Below are 14,891 nucleotides of genomic sequence, written 5' to 3'. Positions count from 1 at the left end.
AAAAAATAGTAAAATTTAAATTTGTAAAGTTATATTATTACTGTGACATCCCGTCCCGAAATTATCTAAAACGTGCATGTGAAATGACATTTTTACCCCTAGTTTGTTTACGTTATGTTATGTGTTGTTTGGTGTGGTGTTGGCAAGTGTTGGGCCACACACACACACACTGTCACTTTCCCTCTCTCTCTGACTCTTTTTCCTGTCTCTCTCTCCCTCTCGAGTCCTCATTCCTTCTTCTTCTTCCTTCGAATGTACGGACAAACCCAAAACCCCTCAAACCTTAGCAGATCGAGGAAACCAAGGGCACAAGTCGAGATCGTGAGGTCGAGGGGAGCACGATCGTACCAGTTTCAGGTAGGAACTTCGACGTTTTCACGTCGATTTTACAAGGTCCGTTTTAGTTACTATTCATGCAAGAATAACTTAGCTCGTTTTTGGAATTTTGAAGCTTGTAGATGAATTAGTGAGGTCCCAAGGAGCCTCGGAATGCTTCGTTGGACGAAATTGGACGTCGGAATCGCCTGGTTTGAAGTTGGCCGGTTTTGGAGTTTGTGGACAGGTAAGATTTCATAGATTTTAACCCTTAAAAGTTGTTGGGTCGTGTTCTCCTAGTTTATTGGTGTTATTTTGGTGCAAGAATCGCGAAGAATGGTTGAAAAACGAGGGAGAAATCACGATTTACAGGTTTTGCGATTTTCCGGCGCCGTCGCTGGCGCCGGAGGTTGGCCGGGGAAGGAGACGGAATATTTCGTCAAATCTGACGGAATATTCCTAACGCCGTTGACGGAATCCGTTAGAACTAACGGAATATTCCTCACGACGTCAGTTGACGCCGTCCGTGTGCACCGCACGTGCCTGCGCGTGGCCGGCGCGTGTGGCCGTGCCTTGGCCGGCGCGTGGGGGCGCGTGCGGCGGTGGAAAATTTTTCTAAAATTATGGTTGTGATCCTGAGGTTGTGTAGAGCACGTTGGTATATTCAATTGTCCATTTTGAGCAATGTATGAGAAGTTATTTTGAAAGGAAGGTTATGTGCTTTAAAATTAACGTTTTTATAGTATTTTCGCATATAGATGATACGTATCCCGAGGACGAGCGTGCTCACTCGAGGCAGGGGGGCTACGACCCTCCACATACCAGTGAGTGGGCTTTTGTTTTCCGTATATACCTATATACTTAAAATTCCCAGAAATTTATGTATATGTTTAATAGTTTATGCCATTCCTTTATTATTATTGGTTATTATGCATGGTTAGTTGCATATATGGTTATTAAATATATTCATTTATACATTTATATATATATATTGGTGCTGTGGAGGCACAGGTAAGTGCCAGGTAAGCGTTATTTAATATTCGCAATAAATAGTGGCTAGAGGTGCTTAGAGAGCTCATAACCTGCACCCCCGGTGTTAGTGCTCCCGCCCTGAGTAGGGCACAGTCCTTCACGTGTCATTCACCTCCCGCACCACACGCTTAGCTTGGATCCAAGTTAGGTGCACAGTCCTGTCGTACAGACCACAGTAGGTGGTTCCGACTCGTAGGTGACTCGCGATTATTCGCACAGCCTTCACGTGATCGTAGCACTAGAGCGTTTATATGCATTACACCCAGGCCTGTCGTACAGACCACCGTAGGTGGTTCCGACTCGTGGGCAGGTTTAGTCATTGCGATTGAGATTTGAGCTCTAGATTCAACCGCACAAGTCACTTTAGGTGACTCCGGCTGCCAGTGATATGTTATTGATACGATTTATACCTGAGCACTTGCATTTCATTATGAGGCTTGAACATGGCATATTCTTGGGCATGATTGGCCTATGTATACATACGTATATATGTTTATTTTTCTGGGAAGTATACAGGTTTTACGGCGAGGGGTTAGAATGTACTTTACTATATGGTTTTCATAAAGCTTTGTTTTGCCCACTCACGCTTTTGTTTTGCGCCCCTCCAGGTTCTAGTTGCTTAGCAGGTTCGGTGGTTTCCTAGAGGGCTTCCCGGCGCTTCTGACAGACACGCACCAATGTAGGGTCACCTTCGGGTGCACTGTTGTCGGTTTAATTTAAATTTGGACTGCTGTAGACTTATTACTCTGAACTTAGCGTCTCACTTACGCTAGTACACTTACTTTGACCTTATGCATGCTAGTTTTTGATTATTCGTACTTTTATATTACTATTCTAATAGCTTCCGCACTGTGCACATGGCTACATCACCTTCGCGTGACGGCCAGCACGCCCTGATCTCGGTCTGGGTGTGTCAATTACCCATCATTTTTTTTTGTGTCATAAAAGACTAATTAATCATTTCATCATATTTTGATTGACAAAAATTTTTTTATTAACTAGTAGAGATTTACGTATTATAATTTAAATTAAATAATAACATCTCTGACGAAATTATGATGGAAAAAAATGGGCTTTTATAGAGGAGCAGAATGCGAGCAAAGTATGTAGCTTTATCTCTTTGTGTCAGATTTTTTGTTTTTTATTTTTTATTTTTGTTGGAAAAAAGAAAAAAAAAAGTTCTTTTTCTTTTTAAAGTGGGCTGAGACCTTGACATTTAGGTCCAATGACTAGGGACATTTTTGAGAAAGAAAATGATAATAATTACTATTTTTAAAAAAATAAAAAATAATAAAAAATTTAGATCATCAAAGTAAACGGATCAAATTGAACGCATACAATATTAAATAAGGGTAGGAAAAAAGTGTTTTAATTATTATTTTTCGTTTTAGAATGCTTATGCAGAAAGTATTTTAGCTCATAAGCACTATTATTCAAAGCATAATGAATTATATAAAAAGTGTTTTTTTGAGGAGCGTTCAAGATTGAGTTTATGAAGGCATTGAATAGATGGAGTTGGTTAATCAACTGACTAAGTGAATTGCTAAAGACAATTACGAGTGACCTAGTTATCTAAGCATGCATGATATGAGGCCTCGAGTTTCTAGGGCCATATTTTTATATAGTGATCATAGGTGTTTTTGTATTCATTGTATTCAGACTTCCATGCATTCTCTATTCGTATAGTTAATGGAGGATACATTGCATATAAATTTAATGTAATTATCTTATTATTTTTACAAACATAAAAATACATTAAAAGTTATATAATACGATTGGATGACATGTAAAAATATAAACCATCAAGTATAACTTCATTGATAATTTCATCACAAGGATATATTTCTCTTTGATTTTCACTTACACATGTTTTGATTTTCATTTATTTTTCATAATATCCGACTGCCTTTATTAATACCACAAGCAAAGATCTCAAGGGATTATTTGAATTTGATCTAAAGTACATGTCTTTTCCACAAGAACACTGACAAGTTCCTAGCACACAATGCATTATGCAGTGAGAACTGGTATGCAGTATGCTTTGTTAACTGCATCAAAACAACATGTACAGTGCTAATTTTTCGCTGTACCGTTCATATAAAAGTTACCTATATGCAATAAGATTCCAAAACTCCTCTGCCGTACATTAGTTTGGAAACTTTCTGAGAACGGATTTCAGACCAAAACACGCCGTGCCTCTTCTGTGGAAAACCTTTCTTCTTCAAAATGGAAACAAATCTCCTCAGATTAGGGATCACAATGCCATCTGTAGCAAGTAATCATTCAGCAATGAGGAAACTTCCATTCATGGATTCTAACGTGTCTAAGTGCATCGTGTTCTCCTATGCTAACTATAATCTCTTCAGAAAATGCATTGTGATTTCTTTCCATAAACGCTATAAAACGGGCCTTGATACGTTTCCAGAAATGCACAAACCTTGCAACATTGTTATTTTCCTAATCGAGTATAATATCATACAACGGATACAAAAACACCTATGATCACCATATAAATATGGCCCTATAGGCTCATAATGCTACCATCACGAAGTTTAGAAGAGCAGAATTTCACTACTAACTTAGATACCACATACTCCTCCGAGGAAAAATGACGAAGACTTGTGCGATAATAGTGTGCTTCCTTCTCATCCTTGGTAGATCCTCATTTGATCAAATTTTAAATATCTTCGACAATGCGCCTAAAGTTTTGTTATTAATATTTAGAATCAATATATATGTGTGTGTGTGTGTGTGTGTGATGTCTAGGTGGAGATATATACATATGTAAGGGTGATATATATATTAGTACTGGATTGCATATATAATGTTATCGGACATGGACGTCGATGCAGGTTTGCAAGATGGAGCTAAAAGTAGAGAACTGGAAGCTGCAAGGAACGCTGATCCCCTATCCTCGTCTGCGTTGGCATCCCTGTCTCCGACACCCTATCATCTGGAATGCATAAGTGAAGAACAATGCTATGAGTATAAGTGTGAGGATCCTCACTGCATCATGCATTGTGTGCAGGAAACTTGTCAATGCTCTTGCGGAATCAAGTTCAAATAATCAGTTGAGCTCTTTTCTTGATCCATTCGGATATGAAAAATAAGTGCATTTCAAGACATGTATAAGTGAAATTCATAGAGAAATATGTCCTCGTGATGATATTATCAATGAAGTTACACTTCAGATTTTCATTTTAATTAAGGTTTTATATTTGTACTTGGTTGTACACTCGCAAATCTCTCATCCACCAAGCCGTAAACTTCAAGTTGCCTGATAAACTATGACGATAAATTTTTTATAAGGTTTAGGGTTTACTACTTGAAACTTTCTTTAGCAAACGCCGAAAATTGATTGTGCTTCAAACTTAAAACCCTTTCAACGTGGTTGACAAGATTTTAGTTTTTTAGCTCAATATTGGTTCGAAATCGAAAAAGCTCTGAACTTGCCGTCATTCTACCCTTACTTTTTATAATTCTCCTTTTAATACCACTTGCAAATCTCTCATGTGCCGAGGGACAAATCCTTACTTCACTCAAAATAAACTACAACAAAAATTAAAAAAAAATGCATCAAACTAAATGCGCTCAATTTTACACTCGCTTAATTTCGTAATCTTAGAAACTCTACGTTTTCCAAATTTTGGGGTAAAAAAAGCAGATAATATTTCCTTTTTCTTAAGCCATAAGAAAGTTGTATATGGCAGCCAAAATACGGCAGGGGTGGTGAACCGAATTCAATGTATCTACACCGGCTCTGGTGTCGGCTTTTAGGTGCCGAATACAACTGCGACAGGGAGGCGGCATCAACCAAAGCCAACCAAACCCGTCCCTCCCTTACCCATAGTAGAAGATTTATTTTATTTTATTTTATTTCGAGAACATAACTCAGTACATAAAGTATCATAATATCAAATACTACGTGGTTAAATTTTTATTCTAATTTGGTACAACAAGTATAATAATTACAAATAAATATATCGGTTGAAAATTCAAATAAATTAAAATATCAAATTATCAATTTTAAATTTAACATGAAAAGCTTAAAAAAAAAAAAGCCACCTTGCCAGATGCATGATTTTCCGTAACCCTTTTGTCATTCACAATCATGTTATTTATGTGAATTTTCCAAGCTGTCTCCTGTCATAATTCCAATTCTTATAATTTAATTTTGACATTTGAAAGTGTTTACGGTGCTTTTTTTGGGAACACAATGTGAAAATATTACTTACAATTTTTTTATCAAACGATAAATTTGATTAAACTAAATGATTAATTAATCGTAAAAAATTTTAAACAAACGCCTCAATACTTTTTTACAACTATAGAAAAGGAGCTATATTGATCACAATTATAAAATAACAAGAATTATATATTAACATCTCACGATATGTCTAATTACTATAGTTTAAATCAAATAATAACATCTCTGACGACATTATGATGGAAAAAAATGGCTGATCAATCGTATTAATATTGATATTGGACGGTCTAATTTTGTCACGTTTCGCCATTCCTCCTCCCTTTTTTATTAAATTATTAATATTCCTGCCTCTGACCTTGTCAATAATGCTTCCGTCTTAAGATTCTTAATAGCTTCTCTCTCTCCTCGTTCATAATCTTATCCCCTCTCCTCCTCGCTTCGCTTCGCAAATAATCTCTGGATTCCTCCTCGCACAGGTACTAAAATCTCTCCCTCTCCCACTATTTTTTTATATAATTTTTTATTTTTTTTTGTTGGTGATTTTCTGTTTGGTAGCTGAGAAAATTAAGGAGGAAAAATGAAAGAAAACAGATGGGAGAATCCAGAATCCGCGTCGTTAGTTCCGAAAAATTAGTTTCCAAAAACGCGGATCCTCTGGACGCGGATTGTTTTTTGTTATTAGCCGCACGGCTAGCTGTTTTTTTATGAGTGTGGGAACCGGAAATTGGATTTTTCTTTTTCCTTCATTTGGTTTCTCAGCAACCAAACAGCTTATTAATTATTTAATCCTCCGGTTTTTCAAATTAGTTTAACGGAAAACCGTTTGAGATTTTTCGTCAAATTTGTTATAATATTTTTGTCCTCTCGATCGCAGATCAGTTTTCGGAAATCGATTCTCCTTGGCGGAGAAGACGACGATCTGAACTGATTGAATCCGATCGGCGAATTTGAGAAAAACAAGATCTGAGGCGGAAATTGAATAATTGATTGACTGTAGACATGGCGGAAGAGCACAGATGCGAAGCCCCAGAAGGCCACCACCTCTGCGCAAACAACTGCGGGTTCTTCGGCAGCCCGGCCACCATGAACCTCTGCTCCAAATGCTACAGAGACTTCTGCATCAAGGAGCAGCAGGAGGCCTCGATTAAATCCACCGTCGAAGCCTCCCTCTCCGCCTCCGTCGCCGCTTCTTCCTCTCTCTCCGCTCCTCCTTGTTCTCCGCCTTCAACATCTTTCCCTTCTTTTCCGGCAGCGATCGAGACTCAATGTCAGACTCCGCCTCCGGAGTTGACTTTGCCGGAGGTAGTCGGAGATATAATCAAAGATCCCGCCGGAGATCTCCGGGCTCGTGAGGTGGCTGCGATGGTGTCGCAGCCGAACCGGTGCACCGTTTGCAGGAAACGGGTCGGGTTAACCGGCTTCAAGTGCAGGTGCGGCACCACGTTCTGCGGCGTCCACAGGTACCCCGAGAAGCACGCGTGTTCGTTCGATTTCAAGACGCTCGGGAGAGAGGAGATCGCCAGGAGCAACCCCCTGGTCATAGCCGAGAAGCTCGAGAAGATTTGAGATCTCAATACATTTGCCAAAGTAAAAATCGGTCACCGGCGGATTGCAATCAATCTGGCCGTCGGCGAAGCCACGCGGAACCGTCGATCTGATCAGGGCCGTCCGTCGGGCACGCCTGGGAATTAAGCTGATATAAATATTTTCTATTCCCTTAGGTTTTTAATTTAATTTTATATTAGTTTTTGCAAGTAATTATTGTGGGATTTGGTTTGTAAGGCTAAAAAAAATAATAAAAAAAAAAGAACGAAAAATATCTTTGCTTGGGAGTGAAATTTCGGGTCCAATTTCTCGTCATACGTCTTGCTTTCGATTGATTTGGATGAACATTAATAGATACTGAATTTTTTATTTTAGTCACTGATACTGAACATTAATAGATACAGTTTCTGTGTTTGTCTATTATCAATCATTTTTGTCCTTCTGTGAAAATCTTCGTTAAATGAAAAAGCGAATAAAGGAAAATACTTAATTTAACGGAGATTTTTACAAAACAACAAAAATAATTACCTGTGGACGAACTCGTAGATTACTTCTGTTAATTTTCAATCTCAATAAGTAAAGTGAGGATTTATCCTAATCACAATGAACATGTTTACTAAAATGCCTTTTTAGAAAAGGGAAATGATTTGGGGCTACTTGTCACGAATTTAGGGTTTTTCGCTCATACTCTTCCACAAACTCGAGCTCCTTCTAGGATCAAACAGGACTATATGTTCTCACCTTTACAAAGATTTGAGGATTCTTTGTGTGTTTGCGTTCGACTGAGGACTGAAATTGTTGCAATTGTGATGTGGGAGCTTTCTTTGGATTTGCATGTTTACCTCCTTTCCACCGGAGGTGATACGAAGAATGAGTTTGGGTTTAACCTTCTGTGGTGTTTCTTTTAGATTTTTCGGTGGCAAGTGATGCATCTTTTACGTTTTTTAGACTTTTCTTTGTGGCCACTTTTGAAAGAGAAACTCTTTTGGAACTAAAATAGTTTTAGCTACATCATTTGTCTAATAGACGTCACATGTTCAAAAAGTAAACCGCTTGAGTGAACGACCAATCCTTGCATGGTTGCATAAAGAAGAACTCTATTGAGTTTCAGGCAGTTTTTGGATGTTCATAATCATAGACACTGAAATGCAAGCAATGCATTTTCAGAAAATGCTAAAAACAACCACTTGCTAGCGTTAATTTTGGAAAACAAAGACAAGGCATTGGTAAATTAAGGTTTATTCGGAAGCATTTTGAAATGATAAGCATTTTTAAGAAAATGTTTTTTTGTTTCAAAAGCACTAGAGGTTGCAAAAAGCACTTCACTTTATTTTCTACGATTTACTTACATATTTATCAAAGATTAGTTCCAAAAATATTTCCATCAAAAACTATATCAGCCATGTTAAATTCACTTCTAACCGAGACTTTAGTGGTGGCAGATTGTCTGCCTTCCTGTTTGGATGCCCTTTCTATCCCCTTCTATTTGTGCGATCACGGTTAAGTTACATTAACATTTAATATTCTTATTGTTTTTTGTCTTATTATCTTATAAAAAATCAACATAAAATATTGACGTGATTTAATTATTACTGCACAAAATAGAAGGGGATCTGCCTCCGACTTTAGTACGATCATATATTTACTTGTCACATCCTGTTTCCTTGGAAAAGGAAAGACTAACAAAAAATTAAGTTAAAAATTGGCATGATTTTGGTCTTTTATTTGTAAGTCAAGTTACCGAACCACTCAACCAGCCTGCTTTATTTGGATTATCATTTGGGGTCGTATGTTTGGGTAATATTGTTGACATCACCAATATTTTTTTTTAATTATTATTTAAATTCAAATGATAGCATTTATGAGTTAAATTATTAATTGTTATAAGCAAGGGGGATCGGTGGTGATCAAACCCACACCAGAATGCATATGATTATTTTCTGTTACTGCGATAAAACGTCAATTGCACCAATGCATCGGTAATGATCGAATCCGCATTAGAGTGCATATGATTATTTTTTGTCATTGCGGTAAAATGCCATATGCACCAATGCCAGCTTCTAAGTCGTGGTTTCTTTTATGGGTGTCAAATTAGCAAATAGGATATTTACCTTATTTTTCAGCGGTGCAAATTTTAAACTACTCTAATTTATAGGAATATTGATTTGAATTTATGTGTAAGGAGTCATGCTCACCATTCCGACCAACTACCTTGACTCGCAAATACAAATTTGCTTATTTTGCAAACCTTTTTAGGACTGACAAGATTAATTAATTACAGTAGTTCGTTTTTAAACAGAAAAATCACCATCACAATCCAAGACAAAACATAATCTGATGTTTATTTTCCACTAATTGTTTTATACAAAGCATCCAATACAAAAACATGATGATAAAAGAAGAACTCAAAGGTAATAATCCACACCTTGCACTTAATTATCAAACAAGAATTTATAAACATATGCACTCAGAAACCTTGTAACTTCCAATCTTTGTTATCTAAAAAAACAACAAGACTAAGGTATTGTAAACTTTGTGTGTCACATGTGATCGACCTATAATTCATCGTTAACAGATGATGAACCCACCTCCTGGCTCCCAGATTTCATGCATGTTTTGGAGCTGCTCAAACTTTCTAACCAGACCTGGTCTTTTACAACGGAGTTTGATTCGTTGTTTCGATGCCATCCCCAAAATGCATGTGTTTCGTTTAATACTCTGAGCCTTCCGTGTCCAAAACTTGGCTCTCTGTACAAAGACAGAGGGGAAGCCGGATTTTTGAACCTATATGTATAAAGATGGTTTAAAGTTTGGTTATAATCTTTAGGAAGATCAGAGGACTCCAAACTTAGGTGAAAGGAGACGAGTACATTGACATAGCACTACAATAGTTTGAACTAAAATAAAGAGTACTTACTTTAACGCTAATCCTTCGCGGTTTCCACCGTCACCAATGGTGATATACACTGGACCACATGGATCAGCTTCATTGTTGTAAACCCTTGTCTGTAAATCATTAACAACATTAGAAACCCTAGTTTGCATATCATCAATCATTAACAAAGTTAATCATAAAATACAATATTAGCCAGTCATACTGTTAACTAATTTGCACGTAAGGAATCAAATTAAGCCAACTTACAAATCGTTCATACGCATGAACATGCCCTGCAAAAACCACATCCACCCTTGCATTGTACAGCAACTCTTCCATTGCTTTCCTCATACTCTCCCCTTCACCTTTGTGGGCAGTATTGGTATTATACCAAGGTGCATGCAGAAGCACAACAATCCACGGCTTCACCTTCCTATCAATCTTTGCCAAATCAGCCTGAAGCCACTTGTACTGATCTGACTTAACATCAAAATCAGCGTAGGACCCCAGCATAATGACGTGGGTCCCGGCAACTTCAAAAGAGTAGTACAAGTTTGAGGTGGACCCACTCTCTTGGTAGGGCATCGGCCACCTGGCATTGTAGGCCTTGAAGCCAGTAGGGTTGATGATCGGGATGCTCTCGATTTCATGGTTGCCTTCTGTAACCATCCATGGGCGTTTGCTAGCGTAGGGCTCGACAATGCGGCCGAAGGAGTCCCAAAGCGGTTGCAGTGTATCGGCGTATGACAAGTCACCGGGGAGGAGAAGCACATCGTAGTCCATGCTTCCGATGTGTTGTAGGGTTGAGTTAGTCCATTCAGTCTGACCTAGGTCACCTGAAACCAATATGTGAACATATGAGCAATGTTACATACACCAAACTTCGATCTTATAACAAATTAATGTGACAGCTGCTCAACCTTGATATTCTAGGGTGATGCGGCAAACCATTAAGTTAACAATTTCGAGCCAGAATTGATGTGGTTAATATGTATGCATATAACTTGGGTGTTTAAGGCAATTGCCGTACTGGGTTCCTTCAGGTAGGCCTTGGACTTGTCAACCTTCAAACCAAATCGAAGACCAGATGCACTCTCATTTTGGGTTCCTTCAGGTAGGCCTTGGACTTGTCAACCTTCAAACCAAATCGAAGACCAGATGCACTCTCATTTTGGGTTATTCTCAAATGTCTTATACAAACGGCTAGTTTAAACGACATGGATTAGACCTGAAGTCCTTCTATAATGAACCTGAATTTGAATTCCCCTTCGCTTAGTTTATATTACTTTAAAATAGAATATCGTTGTTACTCAAAGAAAAGGAAAAGGTTTTTTTATTTTCTTCAAGACAACTGGGCTTTCTGCGAGATTATGAGGTCAAAGGTGAATGAGGAGAATATTCTCTTAGCAACTCCAGGCCTATCCAATTGTCAAGGGAATCCCAAAACCCAAAAAACCAACTTCACCCCAACCCAAAATGTCGGCCAGATTGTGGGTCCAAGGTTTCCAGACCAAGCCATCAGGCAATTCCTGTCCTTGTGTGCGGCTGAGTCCATTTGACGCTAGGTAGACGTCAACCACGTCTTTATTATTTTTTGCATTAGGTGTGTGCACTTCACGCGCTAGTATTAGGTGCATCAACCGACTAAAAAAGGTTGGTGGGGCCCAACCATACTCTTTCACAAAAAGTGTAATTTCGGATAATAACACGTAACGTGACAGATTGGTTAAAAAATTTATTCGAAATTAAACAAAATATTACCACTTTTTAAAAAATTAAATTTTAACGTCAATCTCAGGCAATTCATCTATAGGGTAAATATGCATTCGGACAATTATTATTCACAAAGGCAATAATTTCCTATTGCCCAATCGTCTGGAGAATTATTGCATGTGAGTTGCTCTCAGGCAAAGATTTCTTCAAAGCCACACACAGAGATAATATATGACTCCAAAACATATTAATCCTTCAGAGCCATATAATCACAAGGCTAAGGAAATTGAAGCTCAAGCTAAGCTTTTGGTCCCAAATCTCTGATTATATGTATTGTTCGACTTAAGCAAAACACATTCTTCTTATGAGAGAGTTGATTAATTGGAAGATAAATAGGTAGGGCTGCAGCTGATTCAGGATGACCTCAACCATGTATAATATTCATCCTTTACCAAGACTAAAGTTTTCTTTGATATAGACAATTAGATAGCACTTAAGTAAAAGAGGTTGGCTGAAATGATGATTGTACAAATCTCAATTGTTGAATTGATTAAATTCAAAACAACGACCACATATCGATCAAATTTTAATGACGTTACCAATTAAATATTAACAATGTATCGACAAAAATCCTAAAAAAATAATTATTTCAACAATGAGATTTTTGTTTTCATCATTTCAACCGGTTTCCCTAATTAATTTACTAACCATGAAACAGTTAAATGGTCTTTAGCCAACCCAAGGTTGCAGAATCAAGCAGAGGACCTCTAAAATTAAAATGAAATAGAAATATAGACTTGCAAACACATGCAAGCTGATGTGTTCCCTTTTTTCTTTTTTTTCAAAAGCAAGCTGATATGTCGTTTCTGATAGGAATAGAACTTATATATGTATAAGAACTGTAATACACTCCTGATATAATATGGATTCTTTGATGGTTTCGCTATGATGATTCTAATAGGCGAGTGACTAGTATTGGTCTATTAATAAATAGTGATCACAAAAAATACGCTCATTATTGGATCAAAGGCGCCTATTGTTTGGTTGAGCGCTACGTATCTAAGACAAAGGAGAAGCTTACTATTAAAGTCGCTGTGACTTCATCTTTTTCGATTTTTAAAGGTCAGATTATTTCTTACAGTTTTTAATTGGGTTTTTGCGAGGTTTACTTCAATAGGCAAGGTCTGCGCAGAAAGTTTTCTAAAATTGCAAATTTTCCTAACGAGAGTTGTACACTCATCTCCAACATTTGTTGTCATTCCAATTACAATTAAAGCAACTATATATAACCAACTCTATCATACCCCCAACAAACATAAAACATAATATTCAATCTAATTTCAGAAAGACGTTCATGGAGTTCATTTCTTGTGAACCGCTACTAATCTCCAAGCAAAGTTATTGACCCATAAATTTCTTGCAAGAGGGAAATTTGACAATCTGACAACGTAAATTATCTTTGAAAGAAAAACCGTTATTTAACTTACCGGCCACTGCAAATTCAAGGGGAAGTTTTTGTGGGGGTGTCTTGAAGTAGAACTCGGGGCCTGAACCTCCACACCTATAGAAGTATGTAGTGGCAGGCTCCAAGGGACCAATGGTAACATGGTGGATCTTCCCAGAGCTGTAGAGAAAGTACTTGTATGATGTGTGTTCCCCAGTTGCCTTCCCATTATATATCCCAGATTCCTTTCCATATTCCACAATTGATTTAACATGCTTGCTTTCAGTAACCCATGAAACTCTCATATGATCTTTTCCCACCAGTGAAATATGCACCTAATAAAATAGTTAAGAAAATAATCAACAAGAAATTATAATAGTCGGGTCTGAATTGATTTTCCGAGCTCAAAACTATAGCATGTTTCGGTCGTTTTCCCCATTACTTCGAAAAAGTGAGCTACCGTTTCAGATACTAGATACTAACATTACTGTCCGGACAATAAGACGTACATTATATAAACTGTTAGACTACTGATAAACTGTACCTGTTGAGGGTCCTCATCCGAACTAGTGTGGTGGGTGAATATTACTCCGCGAGGAGATTGTCTAACATAATCATCATCTTGTGATTTTATGAGTTGAGGGAAGAGACAGATGACTAGGAGGAGAGAGAACACATGAAGATATAATTTCTCCATTTTTGTTTTGTGAGAGCTATTGGATACATATATTTTCAGAGCCTTGGAGAGATATATAAGAGGGTTGAGGGGGTTTGGAAAATGGATAAAATAATAAGATTCCAATGGCGTGAAGTAAGCATATATATGTTTGAAGGGGTCTTGGCAATACTTACAGCAAAGCCACAGACGTTCTAGCTAGGATGCTCAGTCTTTATATCTATATGATAGTTCAATCTGGCATAATATTATTAATGCAGATTAGGCTTTGCTTGGCTGTGATATTAATTAACTTGGGTAATATCATTAGTTTATTGATTATTTGAAGTAAAACCGAGCCTAATCACGTGGCCTTGTAACAAACAAGATATTAAAGTGAAAGACTATACGAAGAGGTTGAGCCGGGACGGCCATAGACTCAAGGGGCACACCCTACGCATGACATTTGATAAATGATTATACTAACATGTCCCTTGCATGGAATATAGGAGTTTGTTTTACCCACACCAAAAAGTAAAAATAGAAAGAAAGAAAAAATGGTGGGCATGTAAACATTATGCTTTAAGAGTCCCAGATTCAAAAGTATTTCAAGACGTTAATTTGCTGCTTTTCTAATCTAATAGGTGACTTGTCTGCAACAAATTCTCTTCATGCCGTGCAGATACATTTTATTTCCAAGCACTCAATCCATTTTGAAAAGTAGTCACAGAACTTGTCAACTTAATGGACTGTATACTATGGATGACGAAACCTTATTGGACCAGACGAATTCCTTTCATTTGGAAAGAGATTATTTTTGTAGTCATGCCATAATATGTAGAATGATAACATCATATAACAGTCTTTCAAATACACACAAATACCTCAAAATGTTTCCCTCTCTTTGTAGGGTTTGAAATGGCATGCTTTTAAAGCTAAAATTTTATACATATTATATTTTTGTATGTTATATAATGTAGACCGTTAATTTGAAATATTGATCGTATTGATTTTCATTTGAACGAATGGTTCGAATTAATAAGATTTTAAATATTTGAAAAGATAACATTATTCATCGAGAGGAATCTAAATAGTTGTATAATAT

At 37.3% G+C, this 14,891-nt stretch overlaps 2 protein-coding genes across 3 annotated transcripts; one reads left to right on the top strand and one right to left on the bottom strand.

Annotated features, from left to right (window-relative positions):
- Nucleotides 1-5,872: 5,872 nt before the first annotated feature.
- Nucleotides 5,873-7,473, top strand: LOC103963632 (zinc finger A20 and AN1 domain-containing stress-associated protein 4). Of its 2 annotated transcripts, none has more exons than XM_009376466.3 (2): nt 5,873-6,030; nt 6,429-7,473. In XM_009376466.3, exon 2 carries the CDS (start codon nt 6,554-6,556, stop codon nt 7,118-7,120), a length of 567 nt encoding a protein of 188 aa, XP_009374741.1. In that variant the 5' UTR covers nt 5,873-6,030; nt 6,429-6,553; the 3' UTR covers nt 7,121-7,473. The 2 variants fall into 2 exon arrangements, with proteins under 2 accessions (XP_009374741.1, XP_048424087.1); XM_048568130.1 differs by having other exon boundaries at nt 5,876-6,030; nt 6,552-7,473.
- A 1,951-nt stretch (nt 7,474-9,424) lies between these two features.
- LOC103963631 (purple acid phosphatase 22-like) lies at nt 9,425-13,991 on the bottom strand. The gene is made up of 5 exons (XM_009376464.3): nt 13,676-13,991; nt 13,175-13,466; nt 10,242-10,810; nt 10,017-10,105; nt 9,425-9,883 (listed from the first exon to the last, which is right to left on the bottom strand). Exons 1-5 carry the CDS (start codon nt 13,826-13,828, stop codon nt 9,655-9,657), a joined length of 1,332 nt encoding a protein of 443 aa, XP_009374739.2. The 5' UTR covers nt 13,829-13,991; the 3' UTR covers nt 9,425-9,654.
- Between the last annotated feature and the right edge of the window lie 900 nt (nt 13,992-14,891).

Source organism: the organism of the source record quoted next, unplaced genomic scaffold (assembly GCF_019419815.1).
Source record: "Pyrus x bretschneideri cultivar Hongxiangsu unplaced genomic scaffold, Pyrus_bretschneideri_v1 Contig47, whole genome shotgun sequence".
In the NCBI taxonomy this organism is placed as follows: Eukaryota; Viridiplantae; Streptophyta; class Magnoliopsida; order Rosales; family Rosaceae; genus Pyrus; species Pyrus x bretschneideri.
The sequence above is the reverse complement of the archived record's forward strand: the minus strand, read 5'-3'. Positions and strand labels throughout refer to the sequence as shown.